The sequence below is a fragment of the Notamacropus eugenii genome, chromosome 1 (genome assembly GCF_028372415.1).
Source record: "Notamacropus eugenii isolate mMacEug1 chromosome 1, mMacEug1.pri_v2, whole genome shotgun sequence".
In the NCBI taxonomy this organism is placed as follows: domain Eukaryota; kingdom Metazoa; phylum Chordata; class Mammalia; order Diprotodontia; family Macropodidae; genus Notamacropus; species Notamacropus eugenii.
This window is the reverse complement of record NC_092872.1, coordinates 483,137,589-483,164,408: the sequence shown is the minus strand read 5'-3', so window position 1 is coordinate 483,164,408 and position 26,820 is coordinate 483,137,589. Positions and strand designations below refer to the sequence as shown.

Genomic DNA, 26,820 nt, shown 5'->3' with positions numbered 1-26,820 from the left:
CACTCTGTCATTGGAAGGGTTTAAGTAGAGACTTCAACTTGTCAAGGATACTGTAGAGAGGTGCAGGTGTACATAGGAGCCAGCTTAACTGGCTTGTAAGACAAAATTTTCATTGTATTAACACCTCAGAAATAACCCATGCAACTCATGGATTGATTTATTCTTTTATTGGTTGTCTGGGCGTAAAAAAGTATTAATAATGTAGATTAAATTTTAAAGTATTTGCATTCTTTCCCTCCAGAAAACCCCAATTATTGAACATTTACTAGCATACTTCTATATTGCTCTATGGCAGGAATGCAGTGGAGGGGTCAGGGGCTGAAGTCATTCCCAGATTGGAGGCCTGGTGACTAGAGGCTGATAATAATGATAATTTTAATAATAACTGGCATTAATATAGTGCTTTGAAGTTCACAAAGTGCTGTACGTCTATTCTCCCATTTGAGTCTCACAACATCTCTGGGTAGCAGGCTGAAAAATAAGATTTCTACAATTACAGGGGACAAATTGATTAAATGAATTCCCTTTCTGGTTCTTGCTACAACAATTCCCTACCTTTTCCAATCCAGGGAGTCCGGGATAGAGCAGGCAAAAAAGTCTAGCCTGGAGTCAGTGGATCATGGGTAATGCCACAGATCCAATAGGCCACAAAAAGAAGTGAGGTTTTTTTGGGACCATCCTTGGTCCACGTCTTTTGATGGAACCAACCTAATGAGGTCACTATATACCACTGGGCTGGGGTGAGTTCCAGCTTAGGACACTAACTGTGTAGGAGTTAGTGAAACACAGAACTGAAAATATTGTGAGTTCTACTACATTTTGCAAGTCATCTTCTGGTAAGCATATGTCTGACCGATGTGGGTTTGAAAATGGTCTGCCTAAAGAAGACAGAAGACTTTAGTGACCTTCCTGAATCCCCTGAGTTTTCCAGCCCCTACACTGAAAGCAATTTATGTTTCTCCATGTAGTCACTATGTTTTAATAAGCTGGCAAAAAAAGTGCTGAGTCATGAAAAGTGATTCTTCCACTAAGGAAAAAAACCACCCCAAATGGCTCATTTGCATATTGTATATATTGTCACATGAAATACAGAACTATACAAGTTTGACTTGGAAAAGACCTATTAGGTCACACAGAGTCCAGCCCCTGGGGGCCAAAACAGTGTTGGATGCTACTGGACACTAGCCAGTGCTTTGTCTAGTCTAACTTTCAAAGTACAGCAGGATGGGCTAGCTTTGGCCTTCCCAAATGCCAGGATGCAGGAGTGCCCTGGGAAAAGTTGGCTAGAGACAATAGTTGCAGAAAAGAGCTTCTCTAGCTGGCTCACCAAATGCCTGAGCTCCAATGTTGGCTTGAGTATCCACCCATGGTGAGTGCTGACAGGCCCATACATCAAAAGGGGATGAGGGGGAATTTCTTGGAGCAATGGGGCCTGGGATTTACAGGCACCTGCCAAAAAAACTTGACAACAGTAACAACAAAAGGTGAATACCAGAAACCACCCACTTTTACCAGCTTGACTGTTACTCTGACATCTCTATAAGCAGGAGTTTAGCAACATTGATTTTGAAATGCTGAAACTCCACCGGGTTTGAGATAATGAGGGAAAGTCAAAGTAACTGTAGATGTTTTGGGGAAGGATAAGTAAATTGGCGTTTTTCAAGAACCAAGGCCTCCCCATATTATGGCTGGGATAACCTGTGGATACTGACCATCAAACATGATAGGGAAATAAACTGGGAGTCTAATAACATATTCAAGGGGGAAGGGCTCCAACTTCCTTCTGCTGGAGGATGTTTTCTACTCTTCTTCTCCCCTCTGTTGAAAAGGTCAAGCTGCAACTGCACTGTTCACCAGATGGATATCAACATCTGGCAGGTGTTGGAGGACATCCAGACCAGCTCCACCAGTTTGAATTGGAAGTAGCCAATAACGAAGCCAGAGACCACATCAGTGATGTGATGCCGCCCAATCATAACTCTTGACAAGCCCACGCAGAAGGCCCAGAGCACTAAAAGGATCCGCAAGGGGACAGCCAGCACAAGGTGGTTGAGGAAGAACTTGGATATCATGGCGGCTCGACTGGCATGGCCAGCTGGGAAGGCATAGATGTCCATGGTGAGGTAGTCTAGGAGGCCTGGGCTCATGTCATAAGGGCCTCGTCGCTTGATGAGCTTCTGCACTCCAGCCACAGTCATGATATCCAAGAGCAGAGCTGCACAGGAAAAGAAATGATGTCATCAGAGATGTAGATAGCTGCTGTGGCTTAGCTCAACTGGGTAGGGCACCATGCTAATGACCTGGATCCCCAGACTGGACCAGTTAGCTCTACATTGTTCTCTGGCCACAGACTCTACCTCCTAACTCTAGACATCCACGGAGAGACAGAGGTCCTAGTTCCTATTCTGCCTTTAATAAACTGTATAACTAGGGGCAAGTCACTCTGCTCCCTGAGCCTTACAGTGGTGGTGAGGGGGAGAGGAAGGGAGGGAAGGAACAGTCATTTAATACGTACCCACTATGTGCCAGGCACTGTGCTAAGTCCTTTACAAGTCTCTCATTTGACTCTCACAGCAAGCCTCTAAGGTAGGTCCTATATATTGTTACCATTTTACAGAGGAGGAAACTGAAGCAAATAGAGGTTAAATTACTTGCCTAGGGTCACATTGCTAATAGAGTCTGAGGCCAGATTTGAATTTAAGTTTTTTCTCTGACTGTCCTCCATGCCTGGAATGCTCTCCCTCCTTGTCTCTGCCAGCTAGTTTCCCCAGCTTCCTTCAAGTCCAAACTGAAATCCCATCTTCTTCAGGAAGTTTTCCCCAAACCCTCTTAATTCTAATTCCTTTCCTTTCAAAACTATTTCTTATTTTTCCCCTGTATAGCTTGTTTGTACCTATTTGTTTGCTTGATTGTGAGTTCTAGGATGGAGACTATCTTTTCCCTTTTTCTTCCATATCCCCAGTGCTTACCATGGTGCCTGGTACATATTCAATGTTCATTGACTGACTCCAGACCTTGCCTTTTCTACAATCATAGAAAATCGCATCATAGACCTAGAATTGGAAAGACTCTCAAGGGTTGTCTAATCCATCCCTCTCATTTTACAGATATGAACTTTAGGGTCAATGTGATCAGAAAGATGGCAGATTCATCATTTTTCCAAACCATTTCAACCCTCATATTATACATGAGGAAACTGTGGCTCAAGGAGATTAAGTGATTTACCCACAGTCACACAGTTGGCAAGTGTATGAGATGGGATGTGAACTAGGTCCTCTGATAGCGAATCCAACTCTTTCGACAGTAAACTGCCTCAGTTTCCCTTTTTTGTAACACCGGAGAATGGTGGACTAGATGAGCTTAATTCCATTTCTAAATCTCAGGATCCTATGATCTCTAGCTCTAACATGTTCAGTAATCCCTTCCATGTTTCAAGGTCCTTTCCAGTTCTAGTATTCTATGAACCTAAAACATTCATTACAAGAGAGTAAATATGGCTCAGGGTCAATCCATAGCTGCTGTTAGAAAAGCATCTCAAGGAACATGCCCTCATGCTGTTAGGCAGCATGGTGTAGTTTTTAGGGAGCTTAAACTGGAGTTAGGAATACCTGATGTGGGAAACAAAGGAAGGAGTTCTGTTTCCACAGGGTTAAAACTCCTCCCAGCTTTAAGTCACAGCAGTTAATCAGAGTTGTGACCTGGCATGGTCAGGCAAAAGGTCAGAAACTTGTGTGCAGGCTTGGCAAGCTGTTTGAGGAAGAGCCTATCAGAGAGGAGAACGTGAAGTCCTGTGGCCAATAGATGGCGTGGCGGGAAGTTCAAACCTGGAACAGTATAAAATGGTTTGCATTGGTCTGAACAAATTGTAGCCTTCCTGCAGCCTTACTGGGAAGCTACCAGTTCACTCAGGGAGAATGAAGGTAGAAATTATTAAAAGCTTTTCTGATTTCACAAGTGTTTTTCTTTGTTTAAGGAGAGCACGTTTCTCACACCTGGGTTTGATTCTGTCTCTGGCATTTCTTAACTATGTGATTATGGGCCAATCATATCAACTCCCAGAGCCTCAGTTTCCATATCTGTAACATGAAGATAATAATAGCTGGAGAACTTACCTCAGAGGGGTATGAGGATCAAAGAGATGATGGACACATAATGAAAAGTCACTTGGTATTCTCAGTAGAGTGTAGGCTTCTTGAGGGCAGACTAATTACTGTCTATGTATCCTAAGGGAATGGAATTGAGTTGGGAGCCCCATTCACATCCCCAGTGCAATCACCCTCAGGGGGCACAGAGTCAGGAAAGGAGGAGAAGAGGGATGGGTTGAGAAGAAGGAAGAGCACCAGGTGTGTCTCCTGAAATTCTGTGTCTCAGGAACTTTCCACCTTTAGCTTGGGCCCTCAGCCTGAAGCAGCAGGCTAGGCCACAACACGAGCCAACATCTGTAGGCAACAGCAGAGGCCAAAAGGCTTTTCAAACTCGCCTGGAAAATTTTCCATCAACATTCCTTACTTGTTCATTCCTCATGTTCCTGCCTAGAAATAATTTCTAATAGAGACTTCCTCTAGTTTTCCTTAGTTTTTTTTCCCCAGCAGATCAACTCGGTGACTGTTGGCTTGTGGTTTGAAGCCCCTCATTTTTCTTCCTATACTCTTGTTAATTAGTTAGTTCCTTTTCAGCACCTCCCCCAGGGCAGGCAGGGTGTGGCCACCCAGGGAATGAGGCCATGTAGAAAACTAACTGCCCAACTGTGGAGTGTCTGTCAATAGGTCTGGGTTTGGATGGAGGTTGGAAGATGGTCAAGAATGGTTGCCAGGATTGAGGGAAGATGAGGAAGGAGAATCCTCCCTCTACAGAAGACCTTCAATTCCCTTAGCAACTCATAGCCAGGGGCTGTGATCAGATTCACACACCACAAAACCCCTCAAAGGAGGCCTGTGGCTGGCCTGGATCCTTGCATGTTGGAGCATGAATCACTAGGTTCTAAGGAAGGCAAGATTCTACAGGAGTAGCATGCTTGAGGATTGGAGTTAGAACATGTAGGGAAATTTAGGAGGGGAGAAGGGCTTTCAGCAAAAGAGAGGTGGGGTGGGGGCAGGGTTGGAATGAATTGAAACATTAGATCTCATGGGTAGTCTGGGGACAGTGTCTGGAAGGCCTTCCAGCTCTATGTAGGGACCTGGGGGAATCTGAACAGTAGCATATCTTCCAAATAACTAGTTTAGAGTCTCCCAAACCACTGCCAACCACTTCTCCTCCCCACAACTGTGGCCTCCTCCCCCTCTGCTTCTGCATGCAGGAAGTTTTCCATGGGGGCAATGCTACTCTTGTGTAAGCCAGCATGCAGTATGACTGATTCTTGGCCCGTCAGCAATAGATGCAAATGCTGTTGTCACTCAAGGTTCACTGAATCCATCTCTGATGCCTCTACCTTTCCCTCACCCACAATTAGATTTAGGTGAGAGAAATGGTTTCCCTTTTAGTGTCTAAGAGGCATTATTGTGTTGTGTAGAAGGCACTAACTGGACTGATGGGGAGGCAGGGTGGTGAGTGGACTGGGGAAGGAGGATGGAAAGGGAATCATTATTTACTAAGGGCCTTCTATGTGCCAGGAGCTGTGCCAAATGTTTTTCAAATATTTTATCATTCAATCCTCATAACAACTCTGGAAGGTGGATGCTTTTATTATCCTAATTTCACAGTTGAGGAAACTGAGGCAAACAGAGGTTAAATGACTTGTTCAGAGTTACACAGCTGGCAAGTTTCTGAGGACACATTGGAGCTAAGGGCTTCCTGACTCCAGGCCCAGCACTCTATCCACTGTCACTTAGCTGCCTCAGTTGGCTTTAAATCCTCTCCAAAGTTTCTTCTATGTTTGTCATTCTGTGCTTCAGACTTTGCCACTAGTCTATAATATTTTGGCAAGGCATTTTACTTATTTGGTCTTCAGTTTCTTCAGCTGTAAGATGAGGGACCTAGACTAGAGAAAATCTAAAGTTCCTTCCAGTTCTATATCCTATGATTCTATAATCTGTAAAATGAAGGAAACTAATGGTCTCAGAATTCCAGAGTGGGAAGGAATCCCTGAGAATTGAAGTTCCTTGAAGGCAAAAACTATCTCAGTATTATATTTGTATTCCCAGAATCCAGAACAGGGCCTGGACTATATATAGGAGGCACTTAATTGCTTGTGATTTAGTTCAATCTGCATCTGCAAGGAATGCCCTCTACTATATCTCAAACATCAGTCAATCTATGTTGGCATACCCACAGTGATAGAGAACTCACTACCTATAGCTCCTTTTAATTCTAAGATTTTAATTTTTTTCTTAGTTTTTACAGGTCTAGTTTCTGCATCACCTTTACAACTGAATGTATTTCTCTCCTCTCCCCAGAGAGCCAGCCCTTATAAAAGAGACTAAGAAAAAATGAGAAAGAGAAGAATTCTGTAAAATGTTTTATCATCATAGTATTTCCCCACTACAACGAAGGGACAGAGATACATGTTCTCAGCTTCTCTTAGGTCAAGCTTGGCCCTTGTAATTTCACAGTGGTCAATGTAGTCCTATTGTCTTAATCATAGTTTAGTTTCTTGTGGTAGTCTTTTTTTTCCTGGCTCCCTTTACTATGTATCAGATTTTTTCATTTTGTTTTTACTTTGTGTCAGTTCTCAAAAGTTTTCCCATATTTCTATGAATTCTTCATACTTGTCATTTCTTAGGATATAATAATATTCTGTAATACTAATATATTATTACAATTTATTAGGTCAATCACTAAACTATGGTTATACACTTGTTTAGAATTCTTTGTTGGCATATAAAGAACAAAATACTTGCCGTACGTGGGACCTTGCTTTTTATTGTTGACCTCCTTGTGTATATCCCTAGCAGTGGCATCTCTTAGTCAAAGGGTATGGACATGTTAGTCACATTTTCACCATAATTCTAAATTGCTTTCCAGAATGACTGGGCCAATTTATAGCTCTATCAACAATGTAGATCCAAATCAGTAGCTCCAAAATTTTAGTATTAGAATGGAAAGCCCTGCAAGCATTTTACTTGGGCCTAGTTACCTGAAAGTCACATGAAACACAGTCAATCAAGGAGTGTCAAAATCTCAGAGAAATTTCTGTTTATCAGACAACTACATGGACCTTCACTGAACCATCACTCTTAGCTGCGGTACTATAGTGTTCCCCAACAAACTGGTGCACTTAATTGCAGGGGAGAAAGTGGAAGCCTAGAAGAAGCATTTAGTTTCTGTAAAAAACAACCCCCCCAACACACACACACAGACACACACACACACGCACACACACACACACACACACTAACAACAAAAAACTCTTTTTAAACAACCCTTATGCTAATGGAAGGGAAACAGCTGAAAAAAACTGTGACATATGAATATAATATTTTTTGCCTTTCTGCAACTTTTTACTGAGTTGACCATCAACTCTACTTACATCTGACCCCCTCCCGGACACTCTCTCCTCCTCTCAATTCTACCCCTCTACTTCTGGATCTCCTCTTCCTATCTGTCTATTGGCTCCTTCTCAGTCTCTTTTGATCGGGCATCACCCACCTCCTGCCCTCTAAATGCCTCAAGTCTGTGTTCTGGGCCCCTTTTTTCATTTTTTTTCTATATTCTCCATCCATTATTGTGGGTTCAACTATCAGCTTTGAAATCTATATATCCAGCTCAAATCTTTCTCCTAACATCTCCAACTCCCTATAAGATATATTCACAGGGATGTTCTAGCCTCACCTCAAACTCAACATGTCCAAACCCCAAGTATTCATCTTCTTTTTTAAGCCCTTCTCTAAACTTCCCTATTTCCATTGAGGGAACCACCATGCTCACAGTCAACAGGCTTTATAACCTCAAGGTCATCCTTGATTCTTTCTCCTTTGCTACTGATATCCTATACATTGCCAAATCCTGTGGATTCTACCTCCAGAACACACTATTCCTGGCCCTGATCACTTTTCATCTTTTAATTTAGTCTGTCTTCTTTTTAATCTCTCTTTCACACAGCCACCAAAACAGTTTTCCTAAAGCACAGTTCTGATCATATTATTGCCCTGCTCAAAATCCATCAGTGGTTCCTAAATGTCTCTAGGACAGGAGTACTTCCTCTTTTTTCTTTCTGTATTGAACCTGTTGTATAATTTGTTGAAGTCCATGGATCCCTTCTTTGAATAATGTAGGTTTTTTTGCCTATATTCATAAGTGAAGGAAATGCTAATTTTCTGTAAGAAATTAGTAAAAATAAAAGTGTGATTTTTTTTCCTAAGTTCAAGAACCCCCTAAAATTAGACCCCCACAGTCCATGGATTCCAGATTAAGAAGTTCTTCTGTAGGATATAAATTCATTAGCCTGGCATTTACAGTTCTCTACAGTCTGGTTCTAACACAATTTTCTAGCCTTATTTCATGTTATTCCCTCTTCATATCCATTGTATTTGCCAAGCTTTCTTAATTTTTCTCCAAATGTCATTCCATCTCCTGATCTCCATGCCTGGAATACACTCCCTCTTCATCTCTACCTTTCAGGATTCCAGTCTGTCTTCAAGGCACAGCTTGTACCTTCTGCATTAAGCCTTCCTCAATTCCACCAGTCTCCTCCCCACCATTCTCAGTTCTTAGAGCTCTCTCCTCAAATGACTATCTGTACATGTTATAGGTTCTCCTAATAGAATGTAAACTCATTGAAGGCAGAGATTGTTTTGACTTTATATTCCCAGCATTTAGCACTGTAACTTGCACACAGTAGGGCCTTGATAATGGTTATTGAATTAGAATGAACTGTGCCATAAGAAATGACAAGTAATCAGAATATGAAGAAATATAGGGAGATTTACACATAGTAGTCTACATTGTAAATATCAGAATCAGAACAACAATGCACATGCTGATGCTACTGCATAAAAATTATAGGAGCAGAATTTGAAAAAATAAGCAGAAGTGACCAGAAGGGTAAGAAAACAAGATGTTATTTACTAAAAATAATATAAACATACACTTGGAATTTATGGTTTTTTGGATTTTTTTGTTTTCTGAGTGTTTTGTTGATGATTAAATCTAGAATATATATGTAAAATTTTTATTATTTTTCAGTTGTTTCAGTTATGTCCAAGTCCTTATGTCTTCATTTGGGGTTTTCTTGGTAAAGATACTGAAGTAGTTTGCCATTTTCTTACCCGGCTCATTTTGCAGATGAGGAAACTGAGGTAAACAGGGTTAAACAACTTGCCCAGGGTCCCACAGCTAGTTAGTGTCTGAGGTCAGATTTGAACTCAGGAAGAGGAGTTTCCAACTCCAGGTCCAACACTATCCACTGCACCACCTAGTTGCCCTGATATATAATGAATATACATACAAACATAGTAGTTGAACCCATCGTAATGGAGGGGGAGGAAGTGAGAAAGGGAATTTTATGTCTATATATGTGTGTATATATATGCACAATACATGTATGCACACATACACATACATGTGTGCATATATACATGTGTGTATGTACACATGTGTATATATACATTGTACATATATACATATATATTGACAGAAACAGAGAGAAATGAAGACATGGAATCACAGAAGAGATGGAGAATTTGGAATCTCCAAGAGTCTATAAAAATAAGAATTCCTCTCATAGATAGCAAAGTCCAGGTACAGTTTTGCCCAGAGGTAGGGGGATGGAAGTGAAGACCTCTCACTTTCTCTTCTAGCTGTGTTCTTTTTCAGGATAGGCTTTGCATTGGCTGTGGCATGCTGGTTAATATGGACGGGTGTCTCTGGATAGGCAGGGCTTCCACTGATAGGAAGAGTTGCCTAAAAGGGTTAGTTGTTTGAAAAGCAGAAAAATTCTCCCTAGATGAAGTAAATTCCCCAGGGGACTTGAGAATGGATTGCCTGACCTGGGTCAGTTTGATTCAAAAAACATTTACTAAATGTCTGTTATACACAAAATATATATGTGCTAAATGTAAGGGGAAATATAAAGATGGAGAGCAGCACACCCCTGCCCTCAAAGAGTTTACAATTAAATATGGGAGATATAATATATCTAAATAAGTGTGATACAAAGTGTAACACAAAACAGAGAAAAGGGAAGTTCAGGAGGAGATATGGCCAAGCAGGTCAATGTTGGGATTACCATGTTAACTGTGAAATATGCTTTTTGAAAAACCCACCAAGTTGCACACTGTAGATTCATGTTTTCACTATGGAAAATGTCCATATTTATTGATGTTTGTCAAGTTCATAATAATAAAAAGGAAAAACAACAACAACAAAGAGAATGGTACAGGAGCAAAGGGAGGCATCTAAATGCTCTGGGAAAATTTTAGGAGGAAGCTTGCAGGTCCCCAGCCTGAGCTGTCCCTGAAAATAGTAGGAGAAGGGCCAAATGGGCAAAAGCTCAGCCTAGAGCTTTTCTCCAGAAGTGTGCAGAGCCTGGCCTTAACATCATGTCTGAAGTCAGGAAATAAGGTTGGAAGGATAAAACAAACAAATAAAGACTTTCACCACAAAGAGCTATTATAGGGACAGGGGCCTCAAGACACAAACTTAGACAAAAAGAATAACTCCAAAATAACTCCAAGCAAAGCCTCAAAGAGTAACACAACTTGGACACAAGTCTAACCAGAATTCCTGAAAGAGATGAAGCAAGAGTTGTTGTTTTTTTTTTAAAGAGCTAAAAAACATTTTAGAAAATCATATGAGCATATTAGAGGAAAAAATGAGAAAAGAAATGAGAGCTATATGAGAAAGATTTGGATAGAGAATTAATAGCTTGCAACAAGAGATAGAAAACCTTTTCCAAAGGGAAAATTAAAACTCCCCCCAAAATTAGAAGGGCCCAGATAGAAGCTGATGACTTTAGGAAACAACAATAAATATTAAAACAAAGTTGAAAGACCTTCCCCCCTCCAAATTAAAGAAAAATGTAAGATATATTAAAGGAGAATTTTTGGAGGGAAAGATAAATTTTAGGTTGAAGAGGTGGTTAGAGGGAGAGAATCAAAGGAGACTTCCTGGTGAGGGTGGCACCTAAGCTGGAAGAAAGAGAAGGCTTTCAACAAGCAGAGCCAAATCACAGAATGTTGGAACTAAGAGGGATCTTGGAGATTCTTTGGCCCAATCCTTTTGCTTTAACAAAAAAGGAAACCAATCACAGGGAGAAGTGACTTGCCCAAGGTCACACAGATAATCACTGCCACAAAACTAAAACTTGAAGCCAGGTCTCACAACTTCTAGTACACTGCCCTAAGCTGAGGTAGTATGGAAAGAACACTGGATCTAACAACACTAACAAAGGTTCAAATCCTACCTCTGACACAAGCTGTGTGATCTGGGGCAAATCAATTAACCTCCCTGGCTTCTGTTTCCTCATCTGGAAAATGGGGTTAGACTATATAGTTGGGGATTTGTTTTCATTTTACCTTTGCTTCTGAATATTTTTCTCCTCTCTCCCTATCTGGAGAGTCATTCCGTGTAATAATGAATAAAAAATATGAGATAGAGAGCTGTTTGTTCAAACCAACTAACATATCAACAAGGTCTGACAGCACATGCAGCAGTCTACAGCCATAGTCCCCCACCTCTGCAAAGAAGAGAGGAGCTTCCAGCTGTAGAACCTTGATCCTCTAATTGTCTTTCCTGAGGAACAAAGTTCAGAATGAGACTGAGAAACAGCTGATAATCCAGTATGGCTGGAACAGACTGTGCATAATGAGAGCCAGGCACAATAAAACTGGAGATCTAAAATGGAGTCAGATTGGGGAGGATTTTCAGCCTCAGTTTAAGACATTTGTATTTCGGCACTTAAATAATAAAGGTTCCACAAAAGTCTTGTTCCCATGAACTTGACAAATCTTCCAAAACATATCAACAAGTACCTTGGTGACTTCATTGCAACGGAGGGCCTAGTGAAAACAATGAAAATGATACTGGGAAATGTGGTTCAGGATTAAGAAAAAGGGAAGGACAAAAGCTTACTGACAATGTGGAAGTCTTAGGCCCCTCCATCACAAATTCTTTCTTCAAGAAATGAGTCAGAAGGTGCTGGATATGGTGACCACTGAACAATATCACTCCCAAAGAGTGAAATGGATTCTATTTTAGCAGATAAGGAATGAAAGATTGGTGATCTCTGTGGAAATCACTCTAGAATCAACAGGGCACACTCAGACCATTGATTAATTAGAAAAAAGCTGAAACTGATACCAAATTAGAAGTATAAGAACAAGGAGATACTGAGGATAGTTACATCAGATCCAACCTGACCTTTTTCAAACAAGCTGTTGATGACCCAAAAGAGAAATAAACAAGGACATGACTTCCAATTATCGTCATTTCTTTTTTATCTCTAAAAATATTTCTGAGAATGAGCTGCACATAGGAGAATTTTTAAAAAGTTTTTTATAGTGTTTCTTAAAATTGACAATCATTTATTTTCTTTCCATTTTATCTTCCCTACTACTACTAATTAAAAAAAGAAAACCTTACACAGTGAACCCTTTTTTTGGAATGTTTTATTGTTTTTGACACCATAATCACTTCCCAATAAATCTAATGGCAGTTCATAACACAGTGAATAGAGAACTGGATCTGGAACCAAGAAGAACCGAGGTCACATCCTACCTCAGACATTTACTGTGTGACCTTGAGCAAGTCTACTTCAGTTTCCTCAACTATAAAATTAGAATGCTAATAGCACCTCACTTGAAGGGTTGTTGTAAAGCTCAAATGAGATATTTGTAAAAAGTGCTTAGCACAGTCCCTGGCACATAGTAGGCACTATATAAATGCTTATTCCCATCCCTCCTACACATCCCCTCGAACCTTCCCTTATAACAAAGAACAGTCAAGCAAAACCAACTGACAAGTAAGCCAGATCCTGAACTCATGGTCTACCACTTCTATAGAGAAGGAAATAAATTTTGTCAAAGATTCTCTGGGATAAAAATTTGTAGTCTGAGTTTTGATGTCTTTTATTGTTATTTTCATTTATATTATTGTAGCTAATGGATGTGTTGTTCTCCTGGGTTTGCTTTGTTCACTCAACATCAATTCATATAAGTTATGAGATCATGGGATTATAGATTTAGAGCTAGATGAGACCTTAAAGGTTGTCTTGTCTACCTTCTCTTATTTTTCAGATGAGAAAAATGAGGCTCAGAATTTCTGTCTAATAGCCATACTTTCTTGTGTTATGTCACAGTGTTCTACTATTCATATATCACAATTAGACATCTCTCTAATCACTGGGCATCTACTTTGTTTCCAATTTTTTAGTACAACAAAAAATGTTGTTACCAATTTTTTGGCATATATGGGACATTTCTTTCTGTCATTGATGTCCTTAGGGTACATGCTCATTGTGGGATCACTCAATGAATACTTTGTAGACTTTTTGTACATAATTCAAAATTGGTTTTAAGACTCATTGGATAAAATTAGAGCTGAATTAGTGTGTTTGCCTTCCCATAGCTTCTCCACCACAGACAATTTCCATCTTTTATCATCTTCTCCAGTTTGATGGATGTGAGGTAGGTGGTATTTTGGAGTTGTTTTAACTTGCATTTCTATGGTGATTTGGAGGATTTTTTCCTCCAAAGTTGATTTCTTATTTTGAAAATCTCTTTTGGAGAATGACTTAACACTCTTAAATATGCATAAGTTCTCCATGTATCATGGATGGCAGATTTTTACCAGAGATGTTTGCTGCTAAGATTATTTTCCCATTTGGCAAAGCCTCTTTTTATGCTAATTGCATTGATTTTGTTTTTGTAAAGCCTTTTACATTTAATAGAATAAAGTCAATTTCATATTTTGTGATCTCCTCTATCTTTTGTTTATGAATTCTACCTCTAACTATAGATGTGAAAGGTACCTCATTTTTTAAAATTCTATTTTTAAAAATAATATAACTTTTTACATAAGGATCACTTGGATAAGTGTATTATGTTTTATTAGTAGTCATGTTTATAATATAGCATATTGTATAAAATCCAATTATATCAAACTGCTTTTCAATTTTTCCAACAGTTTCTTATTAAGTAAGGAGTCTTCCTAATTGTTTTTTTTTTGAGGGAGTTATTGAGCAGAATATTAGCATGTTCAGCTGCTCTTATGCCTTGACTTGTATGGTCTATTTCAATGCATTTTTTAAACCAGTACAACTTTTTTGAAATGAATATCTGTCTTCTCTTCCACTCAACTTTTCCCCACTCCCCACTGAGAAAACAAGAAAAGCAAACCTCCATTACAAACATGCATAGTCAAGTAACAAATTCCCACATTGGCAATATCCAAAAAAAAAGCATGTCTCATTCTGCATTCTGAGTCCGTCACTTCTCTGTCATGAGACTGGTAGCATGTTTCATCATGAATCTTCTGGAATTGTGGTTGAGTACCAAATAGTTTTGATGATTAATGTTTTATAATAAAATTTGAGCTCTGGTAATTCTAGGCTCCTTCATTTCTCCATTTTTCATTATCATTTTCATCATTGGTACAGCCCTAAACTATGTAAACTAATTTAGGCAGTAATGCAATTTTAAAAAGTATTGGCTTAACTTTAATATGAATGATGAGCATCTGTACAATTATTTGTCTTCCTTTATTTCAATAAACATTTTGTAGTTGTACTTATATAAGTCTTGATAGTGTCTTGTTAGGTTAACTCCTAGTTAGTTTGCAATTAATTTGAATAGATTTTCTCCATCATTTCCTCCAATTTTTTGTCAGTACTGCACAGAAAATACTGATGATTGCCATGGACTTATTTACTGAAGCTATTCGTTGTCTTCATTAGTTTCTTAGCTGATTCCATGGGGTTTTCTAAACAAGCGTATTTTTTGCCAAATGATTGTACCTCCTCTTTCATGATGCTTATATCTTTAATTTCTTGGTCTTTTGTTTAACTGCCACTGCTAGCATTACTAGTGCTGTCAAATAATAGTGGGGGTGGGGGAGACAATCTAATTGGAAAAGTTTCTAGTGTTTTTCCCCTCAAAAATAATGTTTTTCCTAGTTTTAGGAATATATTTTTGTTCATATTAAATAAAAACTTTTTTTTGATCATTGGTTTTTAACAGAAATGAGAGCTAAATTTGGGAGAAAGGTATTTTAGAAGATATTTTGGGGAAGAACTTTTTTTTTAGATAATTGTGTGGTTTTGTTGTTTACATGATTAATTAAAATAATTGCTTTTGAAATTTTGAACTATCCTTGCACAGCTACCATATATACAACTTGGTCATAAGGAATAATTAATATTTTAGGTATATTTATGTATTCTCTTTTGCTATTTTAAAATGTTTATGTTAATATTTATTAGTAAAATTGATCTATAGTTCTCTTTCTCTGCTTTATTCCTCCCTGGTTTAGATATTAGATATTAGGATCATATTTGAATGACAAAAGGAATTTGGTAGAGTATTTTCTTCTCTATAAAAGGTGGAATGTTCTTTTTTTGGTGTTTAAGTTCAAAATAAAAAATTACAATATATATTAAAGGTCACATTATAAAAAAAATCAGAACAAAACTAACTATATGGGGTGCCTTCTACAGGTAAGATCATGGGGATAATTCTTAACCAAACAAAGGATAGAAACAATCATAAATTACAAAATGTAGGACCTCGATTACATGAAACTGAAGACCTGAACAATATCAGCTCAATTAGAATAAGTAGAGAAGCAGTCAACTGGGGGAAAAAAAATCTCTGCATCAAATATGTCTGATAAGAGACTGATATCTAAGACATATGGAGAACTAGCATATATATTTATAAGACCAAAAAGCATTACCTAGTGGACAAATGATCAAAGGATATGAATAGCTCCTAAGAGAAGAACAGGAATCATTAAGAACCATATAAAGGATTGCTCCAAATCATGAATAATAAGAGAAATGCAAATGAAAGCAACTCTGATGTCTAATTTCATACTAAGCAAATTGGCAGAGGTGCTAAAAGATGGGAAAATTCAATGTTGCAGGAGCTGTGAAAAGACAGGCACAGCAATACATTGTGGCTGGAGCTGTGAATCGGTTTAATCTTTCTGGAAAGCAATTAGGAATTTAGCCTTAGAATATATTTAAAATATCTATAACCATTAACCTAGAGATTCCATTGTATATATCCCAAAGAGATCATAGAAAAAAGAAAGGTGTTATATATACCATAATGTTTATTTTTATTTACTTTTTAAAATTAAATTTTATTTTTAGAAATAAAAATCCTCTTCCTCTGATCTCCCTGCCCCTATCCCCTACTAAGAGAGCAAGAAAAACAGAACCCCTATTTCAAACATGCATGATCAAACAAAACAAATTTCTATATGGCCATGTCAAAAAAAGTTATATCTCAGTCTGTACTCTGAGTCCATTATCTCTCTTTCAGAAGGTGAATGGAATGTTTCATCACAAATTTTCTGGAACTGTTGCTCTGTAGTTGCTCATTGTGTTGAGTTCTAAGTCTTCCAAGTTGTCTGCAGTATTGTTGTTTTAGTATAAATTGTTCTTCTGGTTTTGCTCACTTTACTCTGCATCAGTTAATATGTCTTCCTAGGTTTCTCTGAAACCATCCTCATTATTATTTCTTAAAGCACAATAGTATTTCATCACATTTATATACCACAATTTGTTAAGCCGTTCCCCAATTGATGGGCATCCCTTTAACTTCTAATTTTTGCTACCACAAAAAAGTGGCTAAAAATATCTTTGTACATTTGTTCTTTTGCTATTTCTTTGATTTGGGGGGATTTCTACCTCATAGTGGTATCATCAGGTCAAAAGTATACACAGTTTAGTATTTTTTGGGTATTACTCCAAATTGTTTTCCAAATGAGAGGACCAGTTCATAGCTTCATCCACATTGTACTAAAGCCCTATGGTGACAGGCAAGTGACAAAGTAGCAGGTGTGGATATACTAGGAGCTGTAGTCACAACCCTGTACATGGCTGAGAAGCAGCAGTGGGATTTGGCAGCCCCCTGGATGTCTGAACAGAGGATTGCACTCTCATCTCCTGGTGTGAGGAAGAATCTAGAAAAGGTGCCCTAAAAATTGGTTGCTTACTCAAGCCTGGCCTGATTACCATGGTTAAGTGGGGATTCTATCCTCTAGTTGAGGCACAAAAAAAAAATGCCTCAACTTCTGCAAAGATGATTCCAATTACCATTGGTACATGGAATGTGCACACATTTGTAGACAACACAAAATCCAGTAGATCTGAAAGATGAACAGCTTTTGTTATGAGAGAACTCAGTAGATATTGCTTCCAAATAGCAACCCCAAGTAAAACAAGGCTGGCAAATGAAGGCCAGCTTACTGAAGTTGGAGTATACTTTTTTTCTGGTTATACTTTTTTTCTGGAGTAGCTACAGTGAAGGGGAGTACAGTGAAACTGGTGTAGGTTTTACAATAAAAACTAATCTAATCAATAAGCTTATATGCCTACCAAAATGAGTGAAAGACAGGTCCATGACATTGCGATTGCCACTGACATGAAAGTGCCATGCCACCTTCATCAGTGCCTATGCTCCCACCATGACTAACCCTGATGAGGTCAAAGAAAAATTTTATGAAGACCTGGAGACCCTTATCATCAATGGGCCAAAAGAGGACAAACTTATAATTCTGGGTGGCCTTAATGCTGGAGTAGTATCATACTACCAGACAAGGCAGGGAGGCTTTGGGAGGAATGACTTTGGAAACAGCAATAGCAATGGTCACTTACTACTGAAGACTTACATATCTCATGACCTCATCACCAACACTGTCTTTTATTTACCTAAATACAATAAGACTCCATTTTTGCATCCTTGCAACAAACACTGGCATTTAATAGACCAAGTGATTGTAAGGAGAAGAGACAGACAGGATGTAAGAGTGACAAAGGCAATGCATGGTGCGGAGTGCTGAACTGATCATAGATTTATCCTCTCCAAGCTAAATATTCGCATTCAACAAAAGTGGTGGCCCCAAGGCAAAATGACTACCAGAAGAATTAATGTCAACAGATTAGAACACTTCTCTGAGCAACATAAACAATTTGTTGCTAACTTGAAGGGAAAGTTGAGCCAACACACAATTGGGCAACAGTGGAACAGAAAAGGAGTGGGCAATTTTCAGAGATTTGGTGTACAGTACTGCATTTGCTCATCTGGGTCAGAACACTCACAAACACCAAGAATGGTTTGATGAAAATGATGGGGAAATTCAGAAGTTACTAAATGAAAAACGAGAACTCCACAGGGTTTACAGGCAAGAATGGTTCATCCATCTCTAAGAAGGCAGCATTTAATATCATCAGAAGTGAAGTATAAGTAAAGCTTAGAGAGATGCAGGATTCTCAGCTCAGTAAGAAAGCAGATGAAATCCAGTTATATGCTGATAGTAATAATCCAAAGCACTTTTATGATACCCTGAAAGCTATTTATGGGTCAAAGATCTATGGTGCATCTCAACTACTCAGTGCTGATGGAGCCACATGATAAGAACATGATCTTAGAGACAAGGGCTGAACACTTCCCAACAGTCCATCATCAATCAATGCTGAGGTCACTGACTATCTCAGGTAGAAGTCAATCCCTCACCAGCTGAAATTCCAACTGCAGAAGAGGTACTGAATGCTATTAGGCTCCTTTCATGTGGCAAAGCATCTGATGCTGATACTATTCCAGCTGAGATTTACAAGGCAGGGGTTCCATTGTTCATACAAAAGCTGAATGAAATTTTTCTGGGTTATGTGGCAAGAGGAGGTTATCCCTCAGGAGTTCAAGAATGCCTCCACTGTCCATCTCTATAAAGGTAAAGGAAACAGATTGTCCTGTGACAATCGAGGGGTGAGGGGTGGGGGGAGGCCATGTCTCTGTCTTAGTCATTGCTGGCAAGATTCTTGTCAGAGTCTTCCTTCACCTAGAAGATGGTCATCTATCTGAGAGTAATTGTGGCTTCAGAAAGGGTTGAGAAACAATTGAAATGGTGTTTGCTGCCTGACAACTCCAGGAGAAATGCCAGGAACAGAACAGAGGTCTGTACACAACGTTTGTAGATCTGACCAAGGCCTTTGACATTGTTAGTCCTGAGGGCTTATGGAAAATTATATCAAAATTTGATTGCCCAGAGAAGTTCAACAGCATTGTATGCCAGTTTCACAATGGCATGCTTGCCCAGGTAATGGATAGTGGACGAAACTTTCATGCTTTCCCAGTCACCAGTGGAGTGAAACAAGGTTGTGTGCTTGCTCCCGTACTTCTTAACATGATGTCAAGTGCAATGCTGTCAAACATCTTCAGTGAGGATGAACATGGCATCAAGGTCAGCTACCACACTGATGATAAATTCTTGAACTTGAAAAGGCTACAAGCCAAGACTAAAGTGGAGAGAGTGTTGGTGCAACATCTTTTGTTTGCAGATGATTGTGCACTCGATGCAGCCTCTGAAGCTGAGGTGCAACAAAGTGTGGATTAATTCTTTGCTGCTTGTGATAATTTTGGTCTAACAATTAACACCAAGAAAACACGGGTGCTTCATCAGCCACCACCACACTGTCCATATGTGGAACCCTCAGTTACAGCAAATGGAGAAGTTTTGAATACTGTTGATAAGTTCACTTACCTTGGAAGTATACTTTCCAGGGATGTACATGTTGATAATAAAATTGGTACACACATTGCTAGAGATAGCTCGGTGTTTTGGAGGTTCCAAAGTAAAGTGTGGGAGAGAAGAGGTATTATATTGACAACTGAAGGTACACAGAGCTATTTTGCTGACCTCATTGCTGCATGCCTATGAAACCTGGACAGAATATCAATGCCCTGCCAAGAAACTGAATCTCTTCCATTTGAATTGTCTTAGGAAGATTCTGAAGACCATCTGGCAGGAAAAGGTATCAGACACTGAGGTCCTTACTTGAACTAAACTGCCAAGCATTCAAACTCTACCGCAGAGAGCACAACTCCAATGAGCTGGCAACGTTGTTCAAATGCCAAACATATGCTTGCAAAAAAGACTATTTTATGGAGAACTCATACAGGGCAGGTGTTCACATGGTGGTCAGAAGAAATGATACAAGGATACTCTCAAGGTCTCCCTGAAGGATTTTGGTATTGATTATGTGACATGAGAGACACTGGCACAGAACCATCTAGCATGATGTGCCCACATCAGAGAAGGTGCTGTGCTCTATGAGCAAAGCAGAATTAAAGTAGTTCAAAATAAATGTGAGATGCACAGATTTGGAGAATCCACACCAAATGTTCACATGCACCATTTGTGCCTGACCTATTGTAGAGCATTTTGGGCTCATGTTGGTCTGATCAGTAAGTCGGACACACTTAACTTGACTGTAACATAATCATGTCATTTTAGTCCTCTTCGAGAATGAAGGACAACAACCAACCAACCAACATGTTAGTTTTCTAACAGTTTCTCCAGCATTTATTATTTTCCTTTTTTTTTTTGTCAGCTTTGACAATCTGATGGATATGAGGTGGAATGGCCCATAGGATCTGAAGTATTTTTTTAGTAGTGGAAAAGAAGTGCAAACAAAGTAGAAGTTCATCAATTGAGAATGGATAAACAAATTGTGATATATGTTGTAATGGACTATTATTATGCTGTAAGAAATTATGAACATAAAGAATATAGGAAAGCATGACAAGATATGTGAACTGATGCAAAGTGAAGTAAGCAAAACTAGGATAACAATTTATACAATTATTTACAATAATGTAAACAGAAAAACCAACAAAACCACACACTTAAATGTTCTATAGTTATAATGAACAAGTTTGGACCTAAAGAAAAAATAGGAGAATGAATTTCCTTCCCCATTTATCAGAAGTAGGTCTATGGGTGAGGAATACCACATATAATATTGTACTTGGTTGATGTTTTTGTTAGTTTTGCTGAACTATTTTTTTTTCTTTTTTAGTCTTTATTATAATTCAAGGCTCTGGGGAGGGGAGGGAAAAGGATATATTGGAAAATGATAGATATAAAACCAAAATATTAAATGTTGTTATTTTGGTTCTATTTATTTCATACTTATATCAGTTCATACAAATTTGCCCGTATTCCTCTGAATTTCTTGTAATCATTTCTTTTTAAATTTAAACAAGTTTTATTGATGTCTTTTTTTATATCACCAGCATTTTCCCCAGACCCTCTCCTGTTCTTCTTCTCAGAGAGCCATTCTATAATAACTAGTGCTTTTAGACAAAAGAAAAAGAAATCAGAGAAACTGATCAATACATTGAAAAAGTCTGAAAATAAGTGCAACGCACCACACTCATGGACCTATCACTTTTACAAACAAATGAGGAGTGTCTTACATCTCTTCTTTAGAGCCATGCTTATTCTTTATAATTTTGCAGCATTTGCTTATATATTTTTGAGATTGTTTTTCCATATACGTTGTTGTAGCCATTGTGCATATTGTTTTCTTGGCTCTGCTTACTCCACTCTGCATTAATTCATGTAGATCTTTTCCTTCTTTCACGGATTCATCACATTTGCTAATCCTCACAATACAGTAACATTCCCTTACATTCATGCATCATAATTTGTTTTGTCATTCTCCAATCTAGTTTGTTTCCATGCTTCTGCTGTCACAAAAAGTATGCTATCAATATTTTGGTGTATGCTGAGGTAAGTGTTATCCAGTACTATTCCATTACAGTCAGGTCCTGATTAATGCAGACAAGGAATCCCTTGAAAGGGGTCACATTATTCATTTCCATTTGGCTGGAACCAATCACTAAATTGTACATAATTATAATTTCAAATAGTGTTCATTTGAATACATGCAAATGCTTCAGATACTATAGCATTTTCAGCCATTCCCTAGTGGAAAGCACTTTTTAAAATTCTAGATTTTAACAAAACATTTGACAAGATCTCTCTGTCATTCTTACAGAAAAAAATGGAAAAGATATATTCTGATGATATAGTTATATGAATTTGGAACTAGATAAATGATTAGACCCCCAAAGATCTAATTAATAGTTCAATATAAGTTCAAAAAGAGATCTCTAGTGGAGTGCTTCCAGAGCACTGAATTTTTTGTCAAACACTTGAAGGAAGACTATATAGCAAGCTTATCAAATTTGCAGATAGTGCAAAACTAGGAGAGATGACTAATACTGAATGAGAGTGGAGAATCTGAAAAGAATCACAACATCTGGAATGTTGGGTCAAATCTAATAATGATGAGGGACTGGACCCTCCCACCTGGGGATACTTCCTCTACTAATGCACTTTATAGCACCTTTTATACAACCTTTGGTCTTATTAGAAGTCACCCAGAGGACTGAAGGGGTTAAATGATTTGCCCAAGGTTACACAGTCAATATATATGGCTTCTTAACTTCAAGACCAGCTCTCTACCCTGCATATCCAGTCTTCCTGCCTCAAGTCTCTCCCCATCTTCCATTCAGCTATCAAAAACGGTCTTATTAAAATAAAGTTCTAATCTTATTACCCTCTATTCAAAAAGTTCCAATGGCTCTCTGTCACCATCAGGACCAACTATAAAATTCTCTAAGTGATGTCAAAGGCCTTCATAACCTGCCCTTCCTCCCCTACCTTTCCAGGTTTCTTATACATCATACCCAACCCATGTATTCTATGAGTTGGTGACACTGGTCTTCCTGTTCTTCACACAAAAATACTCCTGACTCTAGGCATTTCCACTAATGTTTTTCCCCCTCCTGAAGTTCTTCAACCCTCCTCATCTCTGTCTTCTAGATTTCTTGGCTTCCTTCAGTTCCAAACTAAAACCCACCCTCTACAAGAAACCTTTCCCACTCTTAGTCTTAGTGCCTTCCCTCTGACATTATCTCTAATTCATCCTGTATAGATTTTGTTCACACATAGTTGTTTCTATGTTGGCTCCTCCATTAGACTATGAGTTCCTTGAGAGTAGGGACTGTCTCTTGCCTTTCTTCTTATTCCCTGGGTTGAATATAGTGCCTGATGCATGGTAGGCACTTAATAAATGGCTATTGATGGATTAACTGATAGAATATTCGAGCTTCATAACAACTGTGAGGTAGATACCAGGTAGCCCAGAGGACAGAGCACTGGACTGAAGACAGGAAGGCTGGAGTTCAAACATGGCCCCAGACACTTCCAGGCTGTGTGACTCTGAACCAGTCATTTAACCTGTCTGCCTCAGTTTCCTCAACAGTACAATGAGGATTATACTAGCATCTATATCACAAGATTGTCATGAGGACCAAATGAAATATTTATAAAGGGCTTAGGACAGGTCCTGAGTACTTATTGAATGCTTGTTCCCTTACCATCCCCCCTCCAATTATGACCCTCTTACAAATGAGAGAGCTGAGGCTCAGTGACTCATCCATGAGCTAAGAAAGTGTTAGATTTAGGAACTGAACGCAGGTTTTCCTTAGTCCAGGTCCAATATTCTATCCACAATAACAGGACACCTTTAAATTCCATGTGATTATTGATATTTATGGACCTTTTTGAAAGAGACAACATAGCTCCCCAAATACCCAGACAACACCCCTCTTTAAGTCACATTCCCTAAAAATAGAAATAGAGCAATGATATTTTATTATATTCGTAGACCACAATTTGTTCCCCAGTTAATGGGCACATAGTTCATTTCCACCTATTTGCTATCACAAGATGCAATGTTATTAAAAGATTCTCTTATTATGAATCTCAAGCAAGGCATAAAATAGCAAGTTATGTGCTTTCCTGAGTCACTCCCCACTGCCAATGAAGATACCCTGTACAGAGCCCAAATAGAAGAATAATCCCTGGAGAGAGTAAGGTCCACCAGATGCTACAGGTCACAAATAACATTTGACTGATTACATTCAACTATGGGATCCTATAGGGTCTTTTCAATGATATTTTGAATCACTCAAAAGAGATTGGCCTAGTAACTCACTCAGGATAAATTAAATGAATAAAGAAGGGCTATTGTCCAGACTGTGAAATGCGGTTGAGCAGGTGGCCCATTCATTGTCCAAGTCCATCACTACATAGATCTCAGACGGTCACTGCAGAGGTACGTCAGAGGAGCCATCACCATTATTGAACAGGAGGAACGGAGCAAGCTTGGATTTCATTTGGGAAACTGCCCAGTGCTTTCAAGGATCCCAAGATGCTCCTTGACACCAAAACCCATCTTTTAAACAGCAAGTTTCCAGATGATGCTATATGGCTGTGAATCCTAGAATACCGAAATTACTGAAGAATCAAAATTGCATGTGACTCAAAGGGCAACAGAGAGATGCATGGTGGGTATAATAAACTGGCTGTAGCCTGGCTGGCACCAGTACTGACTTGTGGGCAAGAAGTAGCATAAAGGATGTTCAGGAGATGAATGATTGGAAAAAAAATTGGGGCTGATCACTTAAAGAAAAGTGTGAGACTAGAGATAGATAGTCCAAGTGCTGTATTACACTCATCATCCCCATGTAATGGCTTTTAGAGAAAATGTTATTGATATCTTTGGTTTGTACACTGTCTTCATTTCATGGATATATGTATATATATATATGCATATACATGCATATATATATATATCCTCCTTGCCATTCTAGAGAGCCATCTCTTATAACAAAGAAAAAATGTTTCAGCAATAATAATAATAGCTATTATTTATATAGCACTCTAAGGTTTGCAAAGTGCTTTACAATATTATCTCATTTGACCCTTACAACAATTCTGGGAGGTGGTGCTATTTTTATTTCCTATTTTCAGATCAGGAAATTAAGGCAGACAAAGGTTAAGTGACTTGCCCAGAGTCATATAACTGATAAATGTCTGTGGCTGAATTTGAACTCAGGTCTTCCTGAACTCCAGGACCAGCACTCTATCCACTTAGCCACCTCACTACCTTACCAACATATCAGCTAAGTACGTTAGATTCAGGGTTCCAAAACCAAAAGGTCTCTACCTCCATAAAAGAGGGAGGGAAGTATATTCTCATGTCTTCTTTTGGGCCAAACATGGCAATTATAATTACATGGTATTCAGTTCTGATTTTTGTTTGTGATGGGTTTTTTTTCCATTGACACTGCTTTAGTTATTGTGTATATTATTTTCCTGGTTCTGCTCACTTTATTACATCTGTTCACATACCTATGCAATGTTAAAAGGACCACAGGACTGGACTGATCCTTTACAGAGGATTATTTATGGGACAACTTGGACAAGAATCAGAAAAGATGAGAAGGGATGTGCATCAGTTGTGATCTGCAGCACTGTGACCATATTAATGAGATCATGAATCCATTGAAGTGTTGAAGGCAAGAAGAAGTCAATGAAGAGCGATGGCATGGTATGGTGGATATGGCACTAGATGTGCAGTTAGAAAGAACTGGGTTTAACATCCCTCCTCAGACACTAGCTGTATGATACCATGCAAATCATCTCTGTGCCTCAGTTTCCTTATCTGTAAAATGGAGGAGGGATCATGGACCTCTGAGGTCTCTTCTAGCTCTAAATCTATGATCCTATGATTCTGAGCAAGAGCATGACATGGGTAGACCTGGGTTCCAGGAAAGAACCAAGCCTGTGTAGAAAAACTCAATACCTTTTCTATTTTCAGAGATGGCAACCACAGAAGCATCTTGAACCTAAGAAAAAAATGATTCCCTTTTGGAGGGGGCAGATATAATTCTAGTCTCATACCCCCTCTCTGAGGAGAGCAGAGCAGCCAGATTTATGACTTCTTCTCCAACATTTTTCCAGGTGGGAATCAAAGGTTCTTTGGAGAGAGGTGGGCAAAGATTCCAAAGACTCAGACCTCCCCATGAGCTGCATTGAGACGACCCATGTAGACCTATACAGAATCTTCATGAGAAGCATACATACACACACATATTACCTACACTTGTATTATGCTTATCTGTTTACATGTATCATATTTATCTGTTTACATGTTTCACACCTAACTTTTTACATATATTATGCTTATCTGTTCACCTGTATCATACATATCTTTTCTACATCTGTTCAGAGAATACCCTTAGTTGAATGAATGTAAGCTTCTTGAAGGCAGGAACTGCAGAGTTTTTTGTAATCTTTGTATTCACATCCCTTAGCATTGTGTTTAATAATAGTTGACATTTATTTATATAGGCCTTTCAGGTTTGCAAAATGACTCTTAAAACAACCATATGAGGTTGGTTCTACAACTATTATTGTTCCCATTTTACAGATAAGGAAACTGAAACTCTGGTGAAATGACTTGCCCATGGTCATATCTCATAAAAGTGCCAGAGATGGGATGTGAACCCATCTTTCATGATTCCAAGTTCAGTATTCTTTCTACTACACCACCCTGTTTGTGGAATTGAATAAATATCTCTTTAATTGATTTTTACCTAATACAATATAGCAGGATTCCTGAGGATGCACTACACAGAAGACAGGAGACCTGGCTTCTTGCTTCAGCTTCATCATTTACTGGCTGGGTGACCTTGAGCAAGTCAATGGACCTCTCTTGACTTCACTTTCCTTAAGAATAAAATGTGGAACCATAATTATGTTGGAAAACTTTAAAAATATGTAATTAATTACAAATTTAAGTTTAGGTGTTTTTTTGTTAGCTTTAATCTCCTAACTAATTACTTAGAAAAAATGGGGAAGATCATCCCTGATCTGCCCACCTACCAGGTACATCAGAAAGTTTGAAATCACAGATATAAACTCCTGGAAAAACTCAGAGATTATAAGAGGAGCATGTTAATTTCAGAAGAGAGGAGAAAACTTTCCATCGTTAGAGCCGATTCTCTTTTCACTTTAAAAAAT

The 26,820-nt window shown here is 38.6% G+C and overlaps 1 protein-coding gene across 1 annotated transcript in view; it reads right to left on the bottom strand.

The window, feature by feature from the left end:
* Positions 1-1,054: 1,054 nt before the first annotated feature.
* The window catches only part of PLPP7 (phospholipid phosphatase 7 (inactive)), a 38,814-nt gene continuing 13,048 nt past the window's right edge, over positions 1,055-26,820 (bottom strand). The window contains exon 2 of the mRNA XM_072632753.1: positions 1,055-2,215. Coding sequence (XP_072488854.1) covers positions 1,851-2,215 — 365 coding nt within the window. The 3' untranslated portion in view covers positions 1,055-1,850. The remainder of the gene's footprint in view (positions 2,216-26,820) is intronic.